Source organism: Salvelinus fontinalis, chromosome 2 (assembly GCF_029448725.1).
Source record: "Salvelinus fontinalis isolate EN_2023a chromosome 2, ASM2944872v1, whole genome shotgun sequence".
Taxonomy (NCBI): Eukaryota; Metazoa; Chordata; class Actinopteri; order Salmoniformes; family Salmonidae; genus Salvelinus; species Salvelinus fontinalis.
The window spans coordinates 82927978-82948234 of record NC_074666.1 but is presented as its reverse complement, the minus strand read 5'-3'; the positions used below and the strand labels follow the sequence as shown (position 1 = coordinate 82948234).

Genomic DNA, 20257 nt, shown 5'->3' with positions numbered 1-20257 from the left:
AAGGTCTAGGAACAGATGCAGAGCCTAGGTCTGACGCCATTTAAAGGTCATTTACCACCTTCACAAGTGCAGTCTCCCTTTGCGGGATGCACGGTGGATATGGTCACTAGTGTAACCAGGAGGAGAGGCCTCATTTAACACAGTAAATTCATCAGGCTTAAGCCATGTTTCAGTCAGGCCAGTCACATCAAGATTATGATCAGTGATTAGTTCATTGACTATAACTGCCTTGGAAGTGAGGGATCTAACATTAAGTAGTCCTATTTTTAGATGTGAGATATCACAATCTCTTTCAATAATGACAGGAATGGAGGAGGTCTTTATTCCAGTGAGATTGCTAGGGGCGAACACCGCCATGTTTAGTTTTGCCCAACCTAGATCGAGGCACAGACACGGTCTCAATGGGGATAGCTGAGCTGACTACACTGACTGCTAGTTAGTGGCAGACTCCACTAAGCTGGCAGGCTGACTAACAGCCTGCTGCTTGGCCTGCAGGCTGTGGATGCTGTCAGCATCAGATCTGTAAATTGGTTGTAAACTCAATCGACATTTGGAAATTATTGCCCAGGGATAGATCGCTTTAAAAAAAAAAATATGTGTTTTCATAAATCAAGTGTTCAGATAGATGTGATAAGCACATTGCATATTTTCACTCTTAATATATTGAGAACAAAAGTGTTGGGTGGAGTAGATTAAGTTACCAATACTTTTGATACCAGCACCAATACAACTGCTGCAAACATGTTAATAATGTGTCATAACTCAATATACTGTGGATAACAGTGGCTTCTGTCTTAAGTTTTCAGACAGTTTTCCAACCTGCTATGCTAAATGCACCTATGCAGTAATGTAGGGTGAAACTGTAACTCTCTCTATTGGTGCAAAAAAGCCATAACACAACAAAATTGTGAACCAGGTTTAAAAGCTCTGTAACACTAACCATTATAAATGTCTAATGCCTCCGTTTGAACACAGATGTACAGACTGGATTGTTTTTAATTAACATGCCTTGCTTCAAGGTTAATTACTCATTATTAAACATTGAATACAAAAACATATTCACGCTGATCATTGTAAAAATGAATTATTCCACTCTAAATGTTTAGGGAGACTTTGTAACAATAGCACAAACTGTGATAATGAAGGACTCATTCATCAGAGATTGAATAGATGTTTCCCAACCTTTCTGTCATTATCCCTTAGAATTCTATTGATACTGGCTGGCCTGGAATATTGCTTGATTATTATGATGATAAAAGTCACAAAATGCGTTTACCATTCTTTCACCAATATCCCATGAATAAACTATGGTGTATATATTAATAAGAACATCTTCATAATGTGCAAGACATGACGGCACGTGCACAGAGGTCTTCTGCAAGATGTTTGTCGGGGGTGATGAGAGATCTGATTAGTTGAGGAGAATTAGGGGCCGTACCAGAATGTGATCTCATCATTTATAAGCATCTTGAAAATGTATATCATATCTCTGCAGTTTATGGTGTGAGAAGGTAAGTTAATTCAATTCATTAAATATTAGCTAGCTAAGTGTAGCTAACCACACATTGCACAAAGCATCTTTGAGATTCCCTTTTGATTAGCTAGCAAGTGGTTCCTAAGTGGTTGCGAGGTGGAGCTGGAGGAAGATTGCTGGCTACTTAGCTGCTGGCTAGCTAGCTAACGTTAACTATGTCGTGGCACTGCATAACATCGTTGTCTCGTGCAAAGTGTACTAAACTCTTCTGGTCTGGTCTATTCCATCCTAGTTGCAACCAACTACGAAATCGGCCGGTCATGGAGGTCAATGGGTGCGATGAACATCAGAATTATGAAATACTTGCAGAGATAGGCGAAGGCGCATATGGCAAAGTGTACAAGGCCAGAGAGGTCCGCGATCAACAGCGACTCGTAGCGGTGAAGAAGTTGAACATACCCGGGCACACAGAGAGTGGGATTCCTGCTTTCATGATCCGAGAGGTGGCGCTCTTGCGTAAGATCGGGTATTTCAACCATCCCAACATTGTAAAGTAAGTTCATTTTTCTGGAATGTAATTATATCTGAAAATGTTTGCATAGCCTATGAATTATACATAATTATCTTTAGGTTTAAAATCAGTTTGATGGTGTTTTATAATTGTATACCATGGTGTCATGCCATTTCATCAGCAGAAATGGTTCACAATGATTGCCCTTAATTGCTGATCTTACTGAAAGGTTGTTGGACGTATCTGCTGGTCTGAAGAACAGGAGTTTGGACCTGACGCTGGTGTTTGAGTACATCGACCAAGACCTGTCTACCTTCCTCACCACGGTCCCCAGCACTGGACTGAGTCTTGACAAAATTAAGGTGTGAATTCTCCCCCTTACATACCTGCAGCTGAATAAAATCTCAATGACTCCAAAGCACTCCATTAAGAATTTGTATAACATTTTACTGTACTCTCTTTTGAACTTTTCATAACAGATGTCCTCATATCTTTCCAGAATAAGCCACAGTCAGAGAAAGTGTTTGAGCAATGCTGTCATGCTGCTTCCTGTCTGTACAGGATGTGATGGTGCAGCTGCTGCAGGGGCTGGACTTCCTGCACACCAACATGCTGGTGCACCGGGACCTGAAGCCGGAGAATGTACTGGTTAGTAGCCGTGGAGAGGTGAAGATCGCTGACTTTGGGCTGGCGCGCATCTACACCTATCACATCGCCCTTACACCCTGTGTAAGTCTACAGAGTAGAACATCCTCCTTTCAATGCACAATCTGTTCAATTGTCACGGTGCTATTGTCCCCCAGCCTAACTAAGGTAAAGGCACTATACTTAAAAGTAAAAAGTGTCTTTTTCTCATGTCCCATCCAACATCTCACACCCTCTCCCTTCCTTTCCCTCCTCTCTCTCTTCAGGTGGTGACACTGTGGTACAGGGCCCCCGAGGTGCTGCTCCACTCTGGTTACATGTCGTCCGTGGACATGTGGAGCGCTGGCTGCATTTTTGCCGAACTGTTCCTTTTGAGACCGTTGTTCCGTGGATACACTGAGGCTCAGCAGCTCCAGAAAATCTTTGAGTGAGTTTTCTTCTACCGTGCCCTGCTTTTGATCGGTCATTTATGATAAGCATTTGAATAATGTATGATGTGTGTTTTACCAGTGCCTTGTGTTGGGGGTGTGTCTGTGCCCTTCCCAATGTCCCACAGGGTGATTGGCTTGCCCAGCGAGGACGACTGGCCCAGGGAGAGCCCCATCTCATACTCCCGTAGCTGGTGCCCCAGAGACCCCTGCACCCAGCTCTTATCCAACCTGGGCCAGGAGGAGAACAACCTGCTCCTTGTATGTACAATATACACATTTTGAGTCATGTTTCTGTTACAAGGCATTTTCCAAGTTAATGAATCATTGAATTCTATTTTACTTTCAAAGCATACACTTGCTCTCTGCCTGCAGCAATGTCTAGAGTTCAGCCCGACCAATCGCATCTCAGCTTCCAGAGCCCTCTCCCACCCTTTCCTCGTGTGCGCCTGAGGCCTCATAACCTGGCAGGATGTGGAGAGGAGGGAGGAGAGCTGGGACAGAGGTTCATTTCCCTTGGAATCCTTTTACCTAGCCTATAGAACACTGAGGGTTCTCGTGCCGTAAGATCCGATGTACCTTTACCGAAATGTAGAATTTTTTGGAATGGAAATAAAAGTGAAATATTTAGAAGATAAATCTGCAGGTTAAGATATAAAGTGGGCACCATGCCACTGTTTTGGTAAAAAGTTGAGAGATGGGGAGTGGAGAAATTGAGCTAATCTCAAATTCATAGACAGAGCTAAGGATGCAAAGACTGACCATCCATGATATTAAAATTATAGATTGAATCTTGTTTTAAAGCTATACAGTGTTTGTTTACAATTACATTATGTACAAACAATGAAGTTAAACAGGCTTATTTGTTGGGCTCCGATGGGGTGCGACAGTTGAACTAAGCTAAATAGGTATTTATAAGTTATATTCTTTAACAATCAATGGGTATATCATCAATTTAAAAGTGAAAACATTTATGTAGCGTTGCGCCTTTAAAGGTAATTTGTTCAACATGAATATCCAAATCTTGACTGGTTTTATCTGCAATGCATTTCTGAAGACTAGTGTCGTATTATGAAAAAATAAATTTATATCAAGCGATGTAGAAACGGCTGTTCTTATTGCATGAAAACTCAGTGGAAGGAAAGTTGACATTAATTTAAATTACAACAAATATATTGCTCTACTACAACAAATTAGCTTATAGCTAGAATCCTTAATTGCTACATCCATTTTTTTTACTTATAAATTAATAATACATACCCATTAATTCTTGAAGAATATAACTTATAAATGCCTCATGAGCTTAGTTCAACTGTCGTAGCCCATCAGAAACCAAAATATAAGCTTGTTTTACTCCAATGATTGTGAACAATGTAAATGTAAACAAACACTGTATAACCTCAAAACATGTTTAAACCTATCATTTTTATATCATAGACGGTCAGTCCTTGCATCCATAGCTCTGTCTTTGAATTTGAGAGTGGTTACATTTCCCCAGGCCCATCTCTCAGCTTTTAACCAAAACCACTTTGTTATTGTCCCCCCCCCCCCCCCAAAAAAAATGCATTATTGTTTGATTTGTTTCCCACTCTATTTGATACCAGGCAGTAAGAATGCAGAAACAAGAGCTGCTAGAACATTTTGCAGGAGAACAAAATGTTAATAGTTCAGAATGTGTATGCTTTACTTTATTACTGAGGCATATTGTTGTTACAAGTGCTATTATTAATCGCTTGTTGCTGCAAGTGGATGACACTGCTGTATGAGCATATAAGTGAATGCATAATTATTTTTATATTGTTCCAACTGCACCTTTGGTTCTTTATGGCCCTTTTTTTATTTCATATATATTCTCTGTTTAGATACCTGGAAAGGTCATACCTGTACATCTGTTCTATTGGCCATAACATACACTTTCTTTTTAAGTTTTGAGGTGCTATTTAGGGGCATTTTTTTCAGGACAGAACATTCTGTGATCTTGTTTTATTTGAGCAAATGTAAATTCATTTGATTATTAGTGCTTTCGACAGTGTCACTGTCTTCATTTCATTCATTCAATTGAGCAGCACCTGTTGTTGGACTTTATATTTAGATATTTTCGCAATATCATGTTACCAAATGTCTGTTTTACTATTTTCTACAAGAAACATGGCTATAAGGTGATCACACCTCCACGACCTCATGTGGTTACAGCCACAGTGCTGTTTCCCCTTTCCTTTCATGACCGTTGACCTTAGTATGGCCACACAGGGTCAAGTGCAATGATGTTTATAAGGTCCGATATATTCTTATTGTTCAAGACCTGAAGTGGCCCGAGCTAGAGTATGAATCAAACTTCAGACTTCCTCTGGCATACTGCACTTAGGGAGAGGTTATTCTAAGGAGTTATCCGTGACTTGGTGTTATTTTAGAAGTTGTATCTTTGGCCTCTTCAAATGTGGGACTGCCAGTGCTGCATTCTTCCCTCTCCCTTGTTGCCTAATTTGTACACGGGCCTCTGTCCCAGCTCTCTGATCTGATCCCCCTTTCAATATATTCTGGGCCTTGTACTCTGTTAATTGAAAGGCAGAGTCAACGATATGACGCAGATGCACAAAGTAAACAGCATAGTGGGTCAATTTCCGCAACAACTAAGAGCATTGGAGCACAATGCTAAACTTCACTGTTTTGGTCCCGTGGCTTCCACGTTGTGAGAGTGTGACGCGAACCTGTGCACAAGCGCAGTTACAGTTTTTATTTAACTAGGCAAGTCAGTTAAGAACAAATTCTTATTTTCAATGACGGCCTGTTCAGGGGCAAAACGACAGATTTGCACCTTGTCAGCTCGGTGATTTGAATTTGCAACCTTTCAGTTACTTGTCCAACGCTCTAACTACCAGGCTACCCTGCCGCCCTAGTTAGACTGTTTGAGAGCGAAGTCTTGCATCTGGCTCATCTTGCATCTCACTCATTGCAATATTTTCGTTACTGCTTGTGCAACGTCATTTCGCTGACTACCTTTAAGTGAATTGGCAAAGTGCCTATTTGGGCACTGGAGGCAGTGTTTTATACTGAGAGGTGGTAGGGTACTTCTCAAATGAGTTTGCATTACAGTATTTTGGGTTAATTTTTAAACTGAATTTTATTCCTGAGTCATATTTGGATAAATACAAGTGTCATCGGTTTCAAGTTATCATTATTCAAGCGTATCTTGATCCATGCAATGGCCAGACTTGACGTTGCAGGTGCAGCCTATGCTGTTGCAAAGAAATGTAACACATCCAATCATAGCTTAAACGATAGAGAAGACCATGCCCTATTGACAGTGTGCTGACATTGTTTAGGTTCAGTCAGTTGCAGTCTATAGCTCTCCCAGCCTTGGCCCCTGCATGTGGCATGCCGTAGCGCCCGGGCGAGGGGACGGGGTTATATTTTTAACCGGGACAGGCTGCGCTCGCCGTAAATGGGCTTTCACGCTCTCTGTTGCTGCGGCGCACAAATGCCCAGTCCCTGCTGTTGTTAGTGATCATAGCCGGTCCCCTACGATTCGAGTACATGTAAGTACGCTAGCAAAATTCCGTTATGTAGGCTTCTGAAACAAAACATGTTGAAAGCCAACTTACAATGGGAATTGTTTTGCTTTTCGTTCATTGTAAACGACACCGTGAGTTTTAGTGCGCTTTGGCACAACTAGATTACAACAGTTGATTTGACTCAAATAAACTGACACATTTAAGGACATAGTTCATTTAAATAATTTGCATTTAAAGACAAATTTGATCTATTAATCGTATAACTACACAGTTAGAAAAACCTCTTCAGTGAGCAAGGAAAATAGAGGCTCGAATTGTGTCCATACGCGTCAGTTACTGACAAGTAATTGTGTCCCGATTGCAAGGTCTTCCCCCAGGTTTTTTTTCGTTGGCATTTGGTATCAAATAGTGATTATACTCTGTTAATAGATCTGTAATATCAAGCTGCGGAGAGACTTGGTCGGTCTAATGTCATTATCTTACCAAACATTTGACTTGAGACTTGTTTGCATAGGACAATTGCTCTCATTCGTGTCACGACTCATGTCTTGTTTTGTCATAGTGTTTTTTTTTCTTCGTTTGCGTTCTTTCATACTATACTGTGAGATCCCATTTTTGGATAAATATTTGGTGGTAATGATGTTTGTTGCCATGGTGTTGTCTTAAAGTGGTGAGCTACTGACTGTGTTGTGGCTGATGTAGAGGGTGGAAGTTAGAGTGGACCGGCATGTCATCTAGGACTGAACTATATGGACAGAAAGGAACAGTGATGTCATCATTGATACTCACATGTAATTCATGTGATTTAGGCTAGATCTTTTGGACGCCATCTGGCATTGGTGGAGCAAAAATTTCCCAATTGTTCACACTTGGATGTCACACAGTAAACAACTGTTAATGTGTCATATCATACCAGGAGCGGAGGGGTGTGTTAAGGTATGAGGGGTGGAGGAGGAGAGCTACAGCTGCTCTAGAGGCATTATGTTCCGTAGTGTAGACAAGTCCTAGAAGCTGCAGTTATCATTTCTAAACTCAATTAGAGTGTATTTGTATAGGCTCTGCAGAAGTCTGCCCCAGTGATAGCAGCATTCTGAGCTATTTAAACCCAGAGCATTTTATTTTAAATACAAGGCTCTGGTTAAATCTATCCCCAATTCACCTGCATCACATGTCCATTGTGTATCCAGAACATGGGTACAGAGAGAGGTAACACCTCTTAAGCCTCCCGCATGTTTCGGTTTGGCTAGCGCCTAGACGAACCGAACGAGTGTGCTCGCATACTCCCTTAATAGACCTTTGCTTGAAAAGTTAGAAAAAAGTACTGTTTGTCAATCTTGAGACGCCGTAGCCAGTATACACTTCCTGAAAATAGTCAGAAATAATCTAAGATAACTCAAGAAATCTGTCATTAATTTTGACATTTTCTGCCGAGGAGATCTTTTTACATCTAACTAAGATGTTTGGTGCAGTATTTCTCAAGTGAAAAAATGTTGCATGAAAACGATTAGTCTCATTGAATGACAACAAACACTTCATTAAAGAATCCATACTGTTCACCAATCACCGTAGAAGGGGCGTAGACTTCGGCTACGGATTTCGGCTTGCCTCGAGAAAAAATGTAATGTGCACAAACAGCTGAAAAACCCCTTGCCGAAGACCAGAACGAACAAAAAGTTGTCATAATATTTGCACCAACTGTTCAGAACTGTTTCAGCTGGGAAGCATGCGGACGCCTTTAGAATGGGAAGAGTGGATGGGAAGCCACCGCTCATTCTCATTTGCCCTTAAATTACTCTGCTGCCCAGTGGGGGGCTACAGATCTAATCCCGTGTAATTCCTCTCTTTAATCTGGCCTTTACAGTCTGTTCATTTCCTGAACTTGGTGACATCATCTGATGTAACTCCTTTAACTTCAATTGGGGAAGATGTGAGTTCAGAGACCCCATGTTTGGGAAAAATCCATTGTATTTGTACTGGAAGTTCTAAGGTTTAGTATGGACATTATCTATGAATAATCCTTTTCTAATTCTAGATTACTGTGTGGGCATTTTGAGTTCTGTTAAACATAAAAATCATATATGCTAATAGGATAAGGGGCAGTGGTGATTTTAACATGTAAATCTTGGTGGGGCAAAATCTTTAAAATGTGTGATGTATGCCAGCAAAGCCAATACACAACACTAAACAATACATCAATTGCACTATAACGGTGACAAACGGTACTCACAAACTGTTAGGGCCTACATAAAGCTGTCCCAACAGCAGAGTCCCAACAGCAGTCCCAACACCTTAGCACTGCTACACCTGGCTTTCAGCTGAGCCTTGCCTGGCAGCGAGACAGTTCATTCAACTTCATTTACTGCCTTTAAAAAAAACATAGCTGATATGGATAAGTTGCTTGAAAAAATATAGTTTCTACTGACAATTGAGATGCACAAACTATGGCATAAGGGGACAACAAACGGATTAGAGGCAATCCGTAATTTTGATTAAGACATTCATGAGCGAGCGAGAACGGACGTAGCCAATATAACTAACTACATGTTCAGCACTTTTGAAATGTAAAGATGGTGTCCGTGACTACTTCACCTCGGCTCTGTTTACAATGCCATGCGGGGAGATATGATACTCACCTTCCGTTTTACCTCATTAAAACCTCTCTGTGAACGTAATTTTGCAAGTTGATTCAACTTTATCTTGGCAAACAGTGTATACAGTATCATTGCTCTGTGTATTCCTAGCGAGTACTAACTAGTCTGTTCTTCCGGGTGCTTTAGAACAAGCTTGTTAACTAGTGTTACTGGATTAGGGACTGATGATCCATGCTGAGCTCCAATGGCAACCAACCTCTCTCATCCAATCCAGCCCTGCCTAGCCCGTCACATGACCTCTGCACCGGTCTGCCAAAAAGATGGACACTCTCTGTCTCCGTCTTCATTGTCTTACGCTCACTCAATTACATGGTATTGAGACGTTTCTCATCTTGCCCTCTGTTACTCTTGGGAAGGTAGGGCTATACCAACCAAGCTGTCTCTATTCTTGTGGTAGTCAATTTTGTGGTTGTGTTGAACTTGACCTCACATACACAAACATACACACATGAGCACACACACATACACAGACGTAGCACACAAACACAGCTGCCCTTCTGATCTTGATGTCCCGTGGGGATCACTGCGTCTGACAGCTCAGCTTTCGGTCCATGGCCTTTTGCTGTCGTCTGCGGCACGTCAGATTTGGAGATTCACCTGGCTCTATGTTAGTCGCTTGCTCACACTGTCTGAGAGCTGTAGTCAAAGTCAGGGGTGAATCCAAATGTAAAAGTCAATCATGTCTTCCGTATATAAGCTTGCAATCTGGAAGACACTCTGTCTCACACCATTCCCAATACTCCCAGAGAAAGCGATGTATCTATAGTGTAACCGATGTCTGTGTTTATCTGTTGATGGTGAAACCATGACTGTTACAGACCACCACAGAGTACAGTGCCTTTTAGGCCTGCAGCCCCTCTGCTGTACTAAGTCCTATGAGTCCCATAGCTCTCTCTGATCATTGTTCCATAGGCCCCATTGTGTTTCAGCTGTGGTGGGAAAGGGACCGGAATGCTGACGCTAACATTTAGCAATTTCAGAACACCACTCACACAGACAATTTTTGGCGGCCTAGCAAATGCCCCAAGTCCCTACTGATTGAGAATACAAATGTGGTGATGCCATTATTTCTAAACAGTTGAAGTCGGAAGTTTACATACACCTTAGCCAAATACATTTAAACTCAGTTTTTTTTACAATTCCTGACATTTAATCCTATAAAAAATCCCTGTTATAGGTCAGTTAGGATCACCATATTATTTTAAGAATGTGAAATGTCCAAATAATAGTAGAGAGAATTATTTTTCAGCTTTTATTTCTTTCATCACATTCCCAATGGGTCAGAAGTTTACATACACTCAATTAGTATTTGGTAGTATTGCCTTTAATTAAATTGTTTAACTTGGGTCAAATGTTTCGGGTAGCCTTCCACAAGCTTCCCACAATAAGTTGGGTGAATGTTGGCCCAGTCCTCCTGACAGAGCTGGTGTAACTAAGTCAGGTTTGTAGGCCTCCAAGCTTTTTCAGTTCTGCCCACAAATTGTCTATAGGATTGTGGTCAGGACTTTGTGATGGCCACTCCAATAAGGACTTTGATGTCCTTAAGCCATTTTGCCATAACTTTGGAAGTATGCTTGGGTCATTGTCCATTTGGAAGACCCATTTGCGACCAAGTTTTAACTTCCTGACTGATGTCTTGAGATGTTGCTTCGATATATCTACATAATTTTCCTACCTCATGATGCCATCTATTTTGTGAAGTGCACCAGTCCCTCCTGCAGCAAAGCACCCCCACAACATGATGCTGCCACCGCCGTGCTTCACGGTTGGGATGGTGTTCTTCGGCTTGCAAGCATCCCCCTTTTTTCTCCAAACATAACGATGGTCATTATGTCCAAACAGTTCTATTTTTGTTTCATCAGACCAGAGGACTTTTCTCCAAAAAGTACGATCTTTGTCCTCATGTGCAGGTAAACTGTAGTCTGGATTTTTAATGGCGGTTTTGGAGCAGTGGCTTCTTCCTTGCTGAGCGGCCTTTCAGGTTAAGTCAATATTGGACTCGTTTTACTGTGGATATAGATACTTTTGAACCTGTTTCCTCCAGCATCTTCACAAGGTCCTTTGCTGTTGTTCTGGGATTGATTTGCACTTTTCGCACCAAAGTATGTTCATCTATAGGAGACAGAACGCGTCTCCTTCCTGAGCGGCATGACAGCTGCGTGGGCCCATGGTGTTTATACTTGCGTATTATTGTTTGTACAGATGAACGTGGTACCTTCAGGCGTTTGGAAATTGCTCCCAAGGATGAACCAGACTTGTGGAGGTCTACAATTTTTCTTCTGAGGTCGTGGCTGGTATCTTTTGATTTTCCCATGTCAAGCAAAGAGGCACGGAGTTTGAAGGTAGACCTTGAAATACATCCACAGGTACACTTCAATTGCTCAAATGATGTCAATTAGCCTATCAGAAGCTTCTAAAGCCATGACATAATTTTCTGGAATTTTCTAAGCTGTTTAAAGGCATAGTCAACTTAGTGAATGTAAACTTCTGACCCACTGGAATTGTGATACAGTGAATTATAAGTGAAATAATCTGTCTGTAAACAATTGTTAGGTAGATTACTCGTGCCATGCTCAAAGTAGATGTCCTATCTGACTTGCCATAACTATAGTTTGTTAAGAAGTCATTTGTGGAGTTGTTGAAAAACGAGTTTTAACGACTCCAATCTCAGTGTATGTAAACTTCCGAATTCAGCTGAATGTTTAGTGGTTCAGATCCTTTGTGTTCAAACAGCCAGGCAACCTAGTAACCAGGATGGAGGTTTTGCATGTATTTGCTTGTTGAGAGAGACATTAGACTGTCAGATGAGTGATTATGGACAGTCCTGCTCAGGGATATTTCTAGGGACATACATTCCCAATAACATGTTTAGTACCATGTTATTGGTAGAGAATCAGAATGAATTCTGTAGCCTACATGAACCATGATTGGGTTTGAACAACCAGCAAACTATACCAACTCTGGTGAGGCCTATTTGAAATATTATTTACTTTGTAAATGTAATATTTTGTTTTCTTAGTGAACTTAGTACTTGCCGGACAGCGTCTCCAACTTTTCAGCTCGCTAACATAGGAAGGCACTAACTAACGTTGAAAGCAAGAGGGACTGATCTTGTCCAACCGGCAGACAGTCAGCCATGTACAGTAGGACTGAAGTGGAGCTGACTGGCTGGCTGGCTGGCAGTAGTATAGGGTTTCAGTGCAAGGGGAGATTCCTGCTTTGCAGAGCAGCCTACAACAGGTCAACTTACAGGGCTTCAGCAGGAAGGAGGAGAGACAGGAGACGGGCGACAGGGGCATGGGAAGGAAAAGATAATGTAGCTGGTTGCCTACAGATGGCATGCTGCTATAAAATGAGATGAAGCAAGACGCTAATTTTATAAGGGACATTTCAACTAGGTATGGTTTGTTTTGGTCCAATGCTATGTGGAATTGAGAGAGACTTGTGTACATTCTGGCTACTGTACATTCTTCAGCTTTTTTTGTCATGGCGTCATGTAGTTTGATTTAATAGTGCACTTGTAGGCTGGTGCTCTGTTTACTCAGTTGACTTAACGAAGAACATGCGGATGTGAAACTGATAGTGAATGAATGTGTGGCTAACTGATTGAGAAAGTGAGATTGCGCAGTTATCTGATGTTTCTATTGCTCCCTCTGTCTCAGCAGTGCGATGAGCTCAAGGGAAGGATTCATCTGTCTGACAGCCTGCTGACTGGAAGAAGACATTCCCAATGCCAACGACGGAGGTGCTGATTGGTTCCACATGCCGACTTTGGACTTTTTGATTGGTGAAGCACATTAGGATATCTGTCTGCTGTTGTTTGGAGCCCACACTAACTTACTGGAGGAGGATTTGGTTTTTGAACATCCATTTATCCTTTGGTGTCTGATAGCTGAGAAGTGACGTAGGAGGGAATCTCTTGAGGTTTGAGTCATCAATGCCCAGGTCATTGTTAAAGGAGACCTACTGAGACCTTCTGACTAACGGACAGACGGGGAGTGGAACAGGCAGCATGGACACTATAGAGAACCCCGACTTGGAGCCCAGATCGGAGCGGATCGCCCGCTACAAGGCCGAGAGGAGGCGTGAGCTGCAAGAACGCTACGGCAACATGGAGGAGCTCCCATCCAAGTGGGTGAGGAGGGATGGGGCTCTCATGAACTCAGACAGCGCACCTCCCTCCACAGACAGGACCCTCTCCGGGGGGGTGGACGGCAGAGCGGGGGGGCCGGAGGGTGGCCGGAAGGGCCTCCACTGGGAGAGCAACACCCCTCTGGAGTCAGAACCTCGGAGATTCTCCAACGGCTTTGAGGCAGACACTGCTGCAGACCCAACACACCTCCAAAGGTGAGTCCCTTCCATGTGTAGCCATTAGCCAATCAGTAGTGGAGATCCGTCTCAACCCCATCAGGAAGACAAGTGAACAAAGAGTGATGCAGCAGACAGGTTGCATACACTGACAATTTGTGATGTCACCCCACATGCTGACTCAGACCACTGAACCTAGTTATGCTGAAAGTATGCAGGTGATGCCTGCTGGCCAGCGAATTGCTGTGTTATACAGTATCAGGCTATGTGTCTTTTCCCTGTTCCCTAACAACAGATTGATGAATAGAAACAACCATATTATGTGTAACCACCTCTTAAAACAACCCCCTTCCAGTCACCAAGCTCCTTTACCAGTGAAAATTCTTTCCTGTGACCCTTCAGCCTCGTAAAACAGTTGTCAGAGTTCACCTGTGCTTTATGGCCTTTGTTGCTAATTCAAATGGAGCGAGCTAAACTGACTTCCAGCGTCATGCAGTACTAGTACAGCAGAGATCCCATTGATTCCTCCATGTGTGTTTTATACCCCCCTGACCTGGACTCCCTTTCCTTTAAGAGGCACAATACTTTGTCAGGGGTGCTCTGTAGCAATGGGTGTAGTTGTGGTAGTTTGCCACTTTCCTTACGTCACCTCTCTCTCACCTCCCTCCTCCCCCGCCTCCAGGAAGTGTTCTTCTGACTCTGCCGGCATGTTGAGTGGGGTGGAGCTCCTAGCTCCCCCAGGCCCCCCTGGACCCGACGCGGCCCAGCTGCAAACGCGGGTGTCGGTGGGCCAGTTGAGGAGTGCCCTGCTGCAGCAGACCGGGACTGGAACACAGCCTGAGAAAGTGTAGGGTCTCCTGCATGAAACGACCTGTGTGTGTGTGTGTTGTTATTCTGAATATGTGTGGGCGCCAGTCTTCTATTTGTTTCTGTTTGTATGCGTCTACAGTGTGTGTTAGTGGGAGTTGTCCCACTGCTTCCAGTTGGAGATTTTTTCTCATCTCTCTCTCCCCTTCTCTCCTGATGCTCACCCTGTTCCTCTGTGGTTGGGGATAGTAGTCCTGACAGTGGCCGTGCGGCCTCTTCCCTTGACCTGGCTGTAAAGCCGGGCTCGGAGGGGGGACGGCGGCGCACCCGTCGCTATGTCCCTGGGGTGTCAGGCGGGGGCCGCAAAACCAACGAGCGCTTCAGGACACAGCCGATCACAGCCTGTGAGGTGCAGGAGAGCGGCGGGTAGGGACTGTGTGCTGAGGCCAGCCATATAAACCATGTCATACCCGAGCATGCAGGTCAAGCCTGGGGCTCTGCCCTAGTTTGGTTACTCTTCAGGTGGAGAGGTTTGCAGTGTTTTGTGCCATTGCCGTGGTTTTTTTCTTTGCTGATTGTTTTGATAGTGTGTGATAATGGTTTGCGTGTATGTAAATGCTCTCCAGATATTTACTGTCCTCTCATATCGGAGCATCTCTTTTGGTGGTCCTTGTGGTTATATATTGAAATAGTTTGGCCTTGGTACACTGGCAAGAGGCATGATTTGCGTGTATGTTTGCATCCGTTCATGGCGCTTAATAGCAACCATGACATGAACAGTGTTGCTTTGTTGAGCATGCAGATATGACCCAGGAGCCAATGACCTCGTGTTGACTCTCTCTCTCTCTGTCTTCTCTCTTCTCTCTTCTCTCTCTCTCTCTCTCTCTCTCTCTCTCTCTCTCTCTCTCTCTCTCTCTCTCTCTCTCTCTCTCTCTCTCTCTCTCTCTCTCTCTCTCTCTTCTCTCTCTTTCTCTCTTCTCTCTTCTCTCTCTCTCTGTGTCCCACAGGCGGCTAGAAGAGGAGAACGCTAAAGGTATCGAACCCCGCCCACCTGGCTCTCACATGGCCTGTTTTATTTTGCCACACACAAACGGCTGATCCATTGCCTATTGTACAGCCTCTGTACTGCCTCTGTGTTAACTGAGTGAGGGGAGAGAGGGACACAGAGAGAGAGAGGGAGAAACAGAGACGGACAGAGAGAGAGAGAGTGAGAGAGGGGGGGTCACAGGCATAGTGCTGTGTGGCTTGCCAGCAATATCGTTTAACACAGTGACAAAGAAGAGCGTGTGCTCTCTATCTCTCTTTCTCTCTCTCGCTCTCTCCCCCCCTCTGTCTTTCTCTATTCTCTATATCACAGAAATTCCGACATGGGCGATAGGAGGTGGCAAAGCTCTCTGATCAGCACTTGTCTCTACAAGTAGCGTGTGATAAAATGTCTCAGCAGGCTACTGTATTAGGCATTTGTCATCACACAGTTGCTGAAAGAGAGCGAGACAGACAGACAGACAGAGAGAAAGAGAAAAGGGGGAAGGACAACATCGGGTCAGAAGGAATAACTGTTTTTTTCTATTTTCACTCAAAAACAACCGGTAATATTAAGACACAAACCTATTTCAACGAATAGTTACTGTATAACAGTGTATTTATAACAGTAAACCTGATGAATGCACTCTGACCTCTACTTACACTCAACCCCACTCCGGAGCTGCCTTTACCGAACACCTATAATAAACAGAACATCAAATAAATCAAGGGCTTTTATTTTTAAACACTCCACCAGACCCAGATGGGCACAGGGTGACGGTAGAATGTCGAAGTTCCTCGGTGGTGATGGATTTATGAGCCATAAAAGCATGCCTGAGCACCACACCGCCACTATAAAAAAATAGTCCCCGCTTGTACGCAGTAGCTGTCCAATAAGTTCTCTCTCAAGCATTTATTTGACTGTCCACCTGAAATACATGATTCAATGGCCATTGGGAGCAGTGTTAGAGACAACAGAGACAGTTGACACTCACTCGTTCAGTGTTGCTGTCCAACTACCCAACTGCCTGTTCAAAAGGATGAACTGTGTGGTCATTAAGTTCAGGCCAGGTGAGAGGAGAAGTAGGCAGCTAGCGGTGCCAGCTGAGAGATAGTGGTGGTGGTGCCATGTGACAGTGTAGTGAGTGCCAGGTGCAGGGCGATGGCCTCACGCGAAGGGATCAGTCACAGAGATCTGTCTACCTCATTGTGTCGCAGTGGACTGACGGCTTGACTAACAGGTAGCCTCTCTGGACTGTATCTCTCCCCCAGGCTACTATGAGCAGGTCAACTGTTTTTGCTGTATGACAGGGACTGCTATATGATCACAAGGTGTGTGGGGTGCTGTTACATTGTTTTGTTTGCCTATTTTTATTTAGAGGGTTCGGGTTAATGTGTTTGACAGGCTCAGTGATGCCAAAATTATGTCCCCTGCTGATGACACAGACAGGCTGACAGGGATTTAGCATTTTAGCATGGTGTGTCTTTGAGTGTGTATGCACTTACCTCTAATGTATTTACCTCTGTTTGCCTGTCTTGATGTATATATTTAATGTCATGTATTTTCACTCCCAGCTGATGTGAAGACAGACGACAGAGCCAAGATGAGTGTGGCGGCCAAGATGTCTCTGTTTAAAGTAAGCACGTCCATCTAGCTCAACCTTGGCTGTGAAACAGCAGGACCCCGTTCCTGATCCCTTGTACCATGCTGTCCGTCTCCATGCCTGATCGCAAAAGGTCATCACCATGGAGACCAGGGGGCTACACAGGGCTTATGTCTCACAACAGCACATCAACAGACACGACAGAGCCCATGTTGAGAGGAGAGAGAGAGTTGTTTATTATCTACTTCACTTGCTTTGGCAATGTTAACATATGTTTCCCATGCCAATAAAGCCTCTTGAATTGAATTGAATTGAATTGAGAGAGAGAGAGAGAGAGAGGGGCTGCTCACCTTACAGTCACGGAGCTACGCATGATGAGCCAGCAGGCTGAGCTGAGCATGCAGAACTGAATACACTGAACGAATGCTGAGGAATATGAATGGCCAAACAGGTGCTGCTCTCTGATCCAGACAGGGCCTTGTATATTAGTACTGTACTATTATATCAGTACATGGTGCCTAAATAAGCCCAGGTATGCAGACAGAGTGTGGTGTAGGACATATAGGAAGCCGGACCACAGAGTGCATACAGATGGACCCTTATGGTCTTAGTTTACTCCCATTGGTCAGTGTTTTATTGTTTATGTAGCCTTTGGCAGTCTGTTTTGTCAATCAAGACAGACTGCCCCCCAATATTTCACTTCCTGGTGGGTTTTAGTCACGTAGCATCTGTCAAAACCTAGGTGAAAAGTAGCCAGGGACTATCAAGCCATGAACAGGCATTAACAGGTGGTTATAATTAGCCCGCAGCTAGCTCCTGTCAGGCTGGCTGGTGGAGGAGGGAGGCAGGGCCAGGAGGGAGGGGGCTGAGAGGAAGGCCAGGAGGGTAACAGTACACTACTAAGGGAGCTCTGGTTACACTGACCTGCAGGCCTGGCATTCTATCCCTCTCCTCTACCTTCTTACGTAGGCCACCCACAGCACCTTACAGATCCCTGGTTTATCCAGCCGCTTTCCCACCCACTTCCGCTGCCTACTGCACCTCCATTCACATGCCAGGAAAGAGAGACACTTTCAATGAAAGAGATGAAAAAGGAGAGGACATTTTGTCATTTCTCAGTCACTATTATATGCTCTGTTTGATCTAAACGTCGATTATACACCCGTGGCAAAGGCATTATTGTTCAACATGTAATATGACCTGTCAAATCAGATATTACCTATCAAGTATGAACATAAATGTTATGAATGACTATTTCTCTCGCTCTTTCTTTCTCTCTTCTCCGTCTTTCTCTCTGTTGCAGGAGCTAGAGAAGTCAGCAGCCCCTGAGGCCTCCTCCTTTCTGAAGCCTCGCTCTGGCAGCGTCGCGTATGAACGCAGAGTACGCCGCGGCAACGAGCACCGCTCACTCACTCAGCCAATCACCTGTGAGGAGATGGTGGTGGCCACCAGGTGAGCAGGGTCAAGGGTCACACCTCGGTGGTCAATGTACAAGGATATATTGTATCTGTTGGGAATGAGGCGTTGGCATACCGTATGCAAAAAAACATTAGCCTCTCACACATTAAAATTCCTTGCCCAGTGGGTTGTGGAATCCACATGGAAGGCATGTCATGAGATCATAACTGATTATAGTGATATGGTTTATAGTATATGGTTTATGTATAGCATTCTAGATAATGCATTTTGGTATGGTACCGCTTAGGTCAAAACTCCCCTAAAGAGTGGACTAGCGTGCATTTGGTACCGCTTCCGACCGACATTTTCACTTATGAATCAATGTGTGGACACCATAGATCGAAACGGCTTGCATTCAGCAATAGCCCTAGTGTTCTTCCGCCTGTGTGACTCAGGCTGTGAAATCTTACACCACTTGAAGCTGGGATGTCCCACCTACCATTTCATTCGCTCTTCCGACTGTCCATCAACTCCTGGCTGAACGCATCACAGCCACTGACAAAGCACATGCCTGCAATCCTTTAGATCCTAGCGCAGCAGGAGAGTGTGGGTTCGTCGCTCTAGCACATTAGGATATCGATATATATATTTGTCATAGATGGACATAGATGGACATTTCATAACGAGTTCAGGAAGCCAAGCTAGAGCCCTGTGCGATGTTCAGAAGGGTGGGGGCAGAGGTTTTAATCAAGAGAGACCTTAAGAAGATCTGCCAAATTTTTCTAACTAAACATACAAATATGTATTTTACAGATACAAGGAAGTTGAAATCTTATAGTTAGTCATTTTATAATTTGACTGTACTATATTTAAAAAGCCTTTCAAGTCTCATTCATACAGTTTTGTTGAATAGAAAATACATAATATAAAATCATATAAAATATTTGTATCACATTTGTACTGTGTTCTTGAGCTTGTGTCCTGAAAAGTAACTACACCTCAGGAATTTATAAAAAAGAAAGGTGCGATTTTTATCTTTCTCGCAGTATAAACATTATTAGGTATTTTTTATGGCCCCCTAGGGTATGTCTATTTAGGTAGAGATCTACATTTTTCCATTACATTGAGCAGGTTTAATGTTGCACTGTTTTTGATTGGAAACCTAGAGCTGGCAGGGTTTGTTCACTCATAATGACATCCTGTCTGGTTAACTACAGGTAGCCTATTGGTTAGAGTGGTGTGCCAGTAACCGAAAGGTTGCTGGACCAAATCCCCGAGCTGACGAGGTAAAAATCTGTCATTCTGCCCCTGAACAAGGCATTTAACACACTCTTCCCCAGTAGGCTGTCATTGTAACTAAGAATGTGTTCTTAACTGACTTGCCTGGTTAAATATAAAAAGTTAAATGATGTGACCTTTGCTGAGTTGGACAGAGAGATTCCTACCCCTAGTTAGAACAGGGAGCAGTCAGAGAGTAGGCTAAAACCCTGATTTACTGCATGCATTAAAAACACCTCACATTGTGTTCCTGTCAATCCACATTTGAATTAACGGGGCTGTTTCTCTGTTTCAACTATTCATCCATGACTTCCATTCACCACCTTCTCCTACCTATCTACCCCATGTCCCAGCAGCACCCCCCAGCCAGCAGAGTCAGGCGAGGCCCAGGCTGTGCAGGCCGAGGCGGAGGCGGTGGAGGACGATGAGAACAATAAGCTGACTATGAGTGAGAAGCTGGCTCTGTTTAACAAGCTGTCCCTGCCAGGGAGCCAGGGGGACGCCTCTCCTGATGCCCCCTCAGAGAGACGCAGGCAGAAGGGGGCACGCTACCGCACACAGCCCATCACAGTGGAGGAGGTCAGCCTGGTGAGTGGGAGTGGGACCAAGACATCCTCA

General features: G+C 43.9%; 2 protein-coding genes across 9 annotated transcripts in view; both read left to right on the top strand.

The window, feature by feature from the left end:
• Positions 1-1408: 1408 nt before the first annotated feature.
• cdk21 (cyclin-dependent kinase 21) lies at positions 1409-3605 on the top strand. Of its 3 annotated transcripts, none has more exons than XR_008755341.1 (7): positions 1409-1511; positions 1767-2027; positions 2215-2347; positions 2547-2714; positions 2897-3057; positions 3141-3319; positions 3434-3523. XR_008755341.1 is itself a non-coding variant. In XM_055890645.1 (7 exons), exons 2-7 carry the CDS (start codon positions 1795-1797, stop codon positions 3509-3511), a joined length of 906 nt encoding a protein of 301 aa, XP_055746620.1. In that variant the 5' UTR covers positions 1409-1511; positions 1767-1794; the 3' UTR covers positions 3512-3605. The 3 variants fall into 3 exon arrangements, 1 of the variants encoding a protein (XP_055746620.1); XR_008755342.1 differs by having other exon boundaries at positions 3410-3492; XM_055890645.1 differs by having other exon boundaries at positions 3187-3319; positions 3434-3605.
• Positions 3606-6455: 2850 nt separating this feature from the next.
• The window catches only part of LOC129829052 (supervillin-like), a 32592-nt gene continuing 18790 nt past the window's right edge, over positions 6456-20257 (top strand). For 3 of the 6 annotated variants that reach the window (XM_055890528.1, XM_055890536.1, XM_055890511.1), the window contains exons 1-8: positions 6456-6594; positions 12884-13568; positions 14212-14376; positions 14589-14762; positions 15344-15369; positions 16935-16996; positions 18267-18415; positions 19993-20227. In XM_055890528.1, the coding sequence (XP_055746503.1) occupies positions 13234-13568; positions 14212-14376; positions 14589-14762; positions 15344-15369; positions 16935-16996; positions 18267-18415; positions 19993-20227 (1146 nt within the window). In that variant the 5' untranslated portion in view covers positions 6456-6594; positions 12884-13233. The remainder of the gene's footprint in view (positions 6595-12883; positions 13569-14211; positions 14377-14588; positions 14763-15343; positions 15370-16934; positions 16997-18266; positions 18416-19992; positions 20228-20257) is intronic. The other 3 variants (XM_055890552.1, XM_055890518.1, XM_055890543.1) reach the window with 2 other exon arrangements.

Bases quoted from the DNA above. Each gene is read 5' to 3' on its own strand.
- cdk21 (XM_055890645.1), top strand. From the start codon at position 1,795: ATGGAGGTCAATGGGTGCGATGAACATCAGAATTATGAAATACTTGCA. The intron at 2,348-2,546 runs GTGTGAATTCTC...CTGTCTGTACAG, and splicing joins TGAGTCTTGACAAAATTAAG to GATGTGATGGTGCAGCTGCT. The intron at 3,320-3,433 runs GTATGTACAATA...CTCTGCCTGCAG, and splicing joins AGGAGAACAACCTGCTCCTT to CAATGTCTAGAGTTCAGCCC.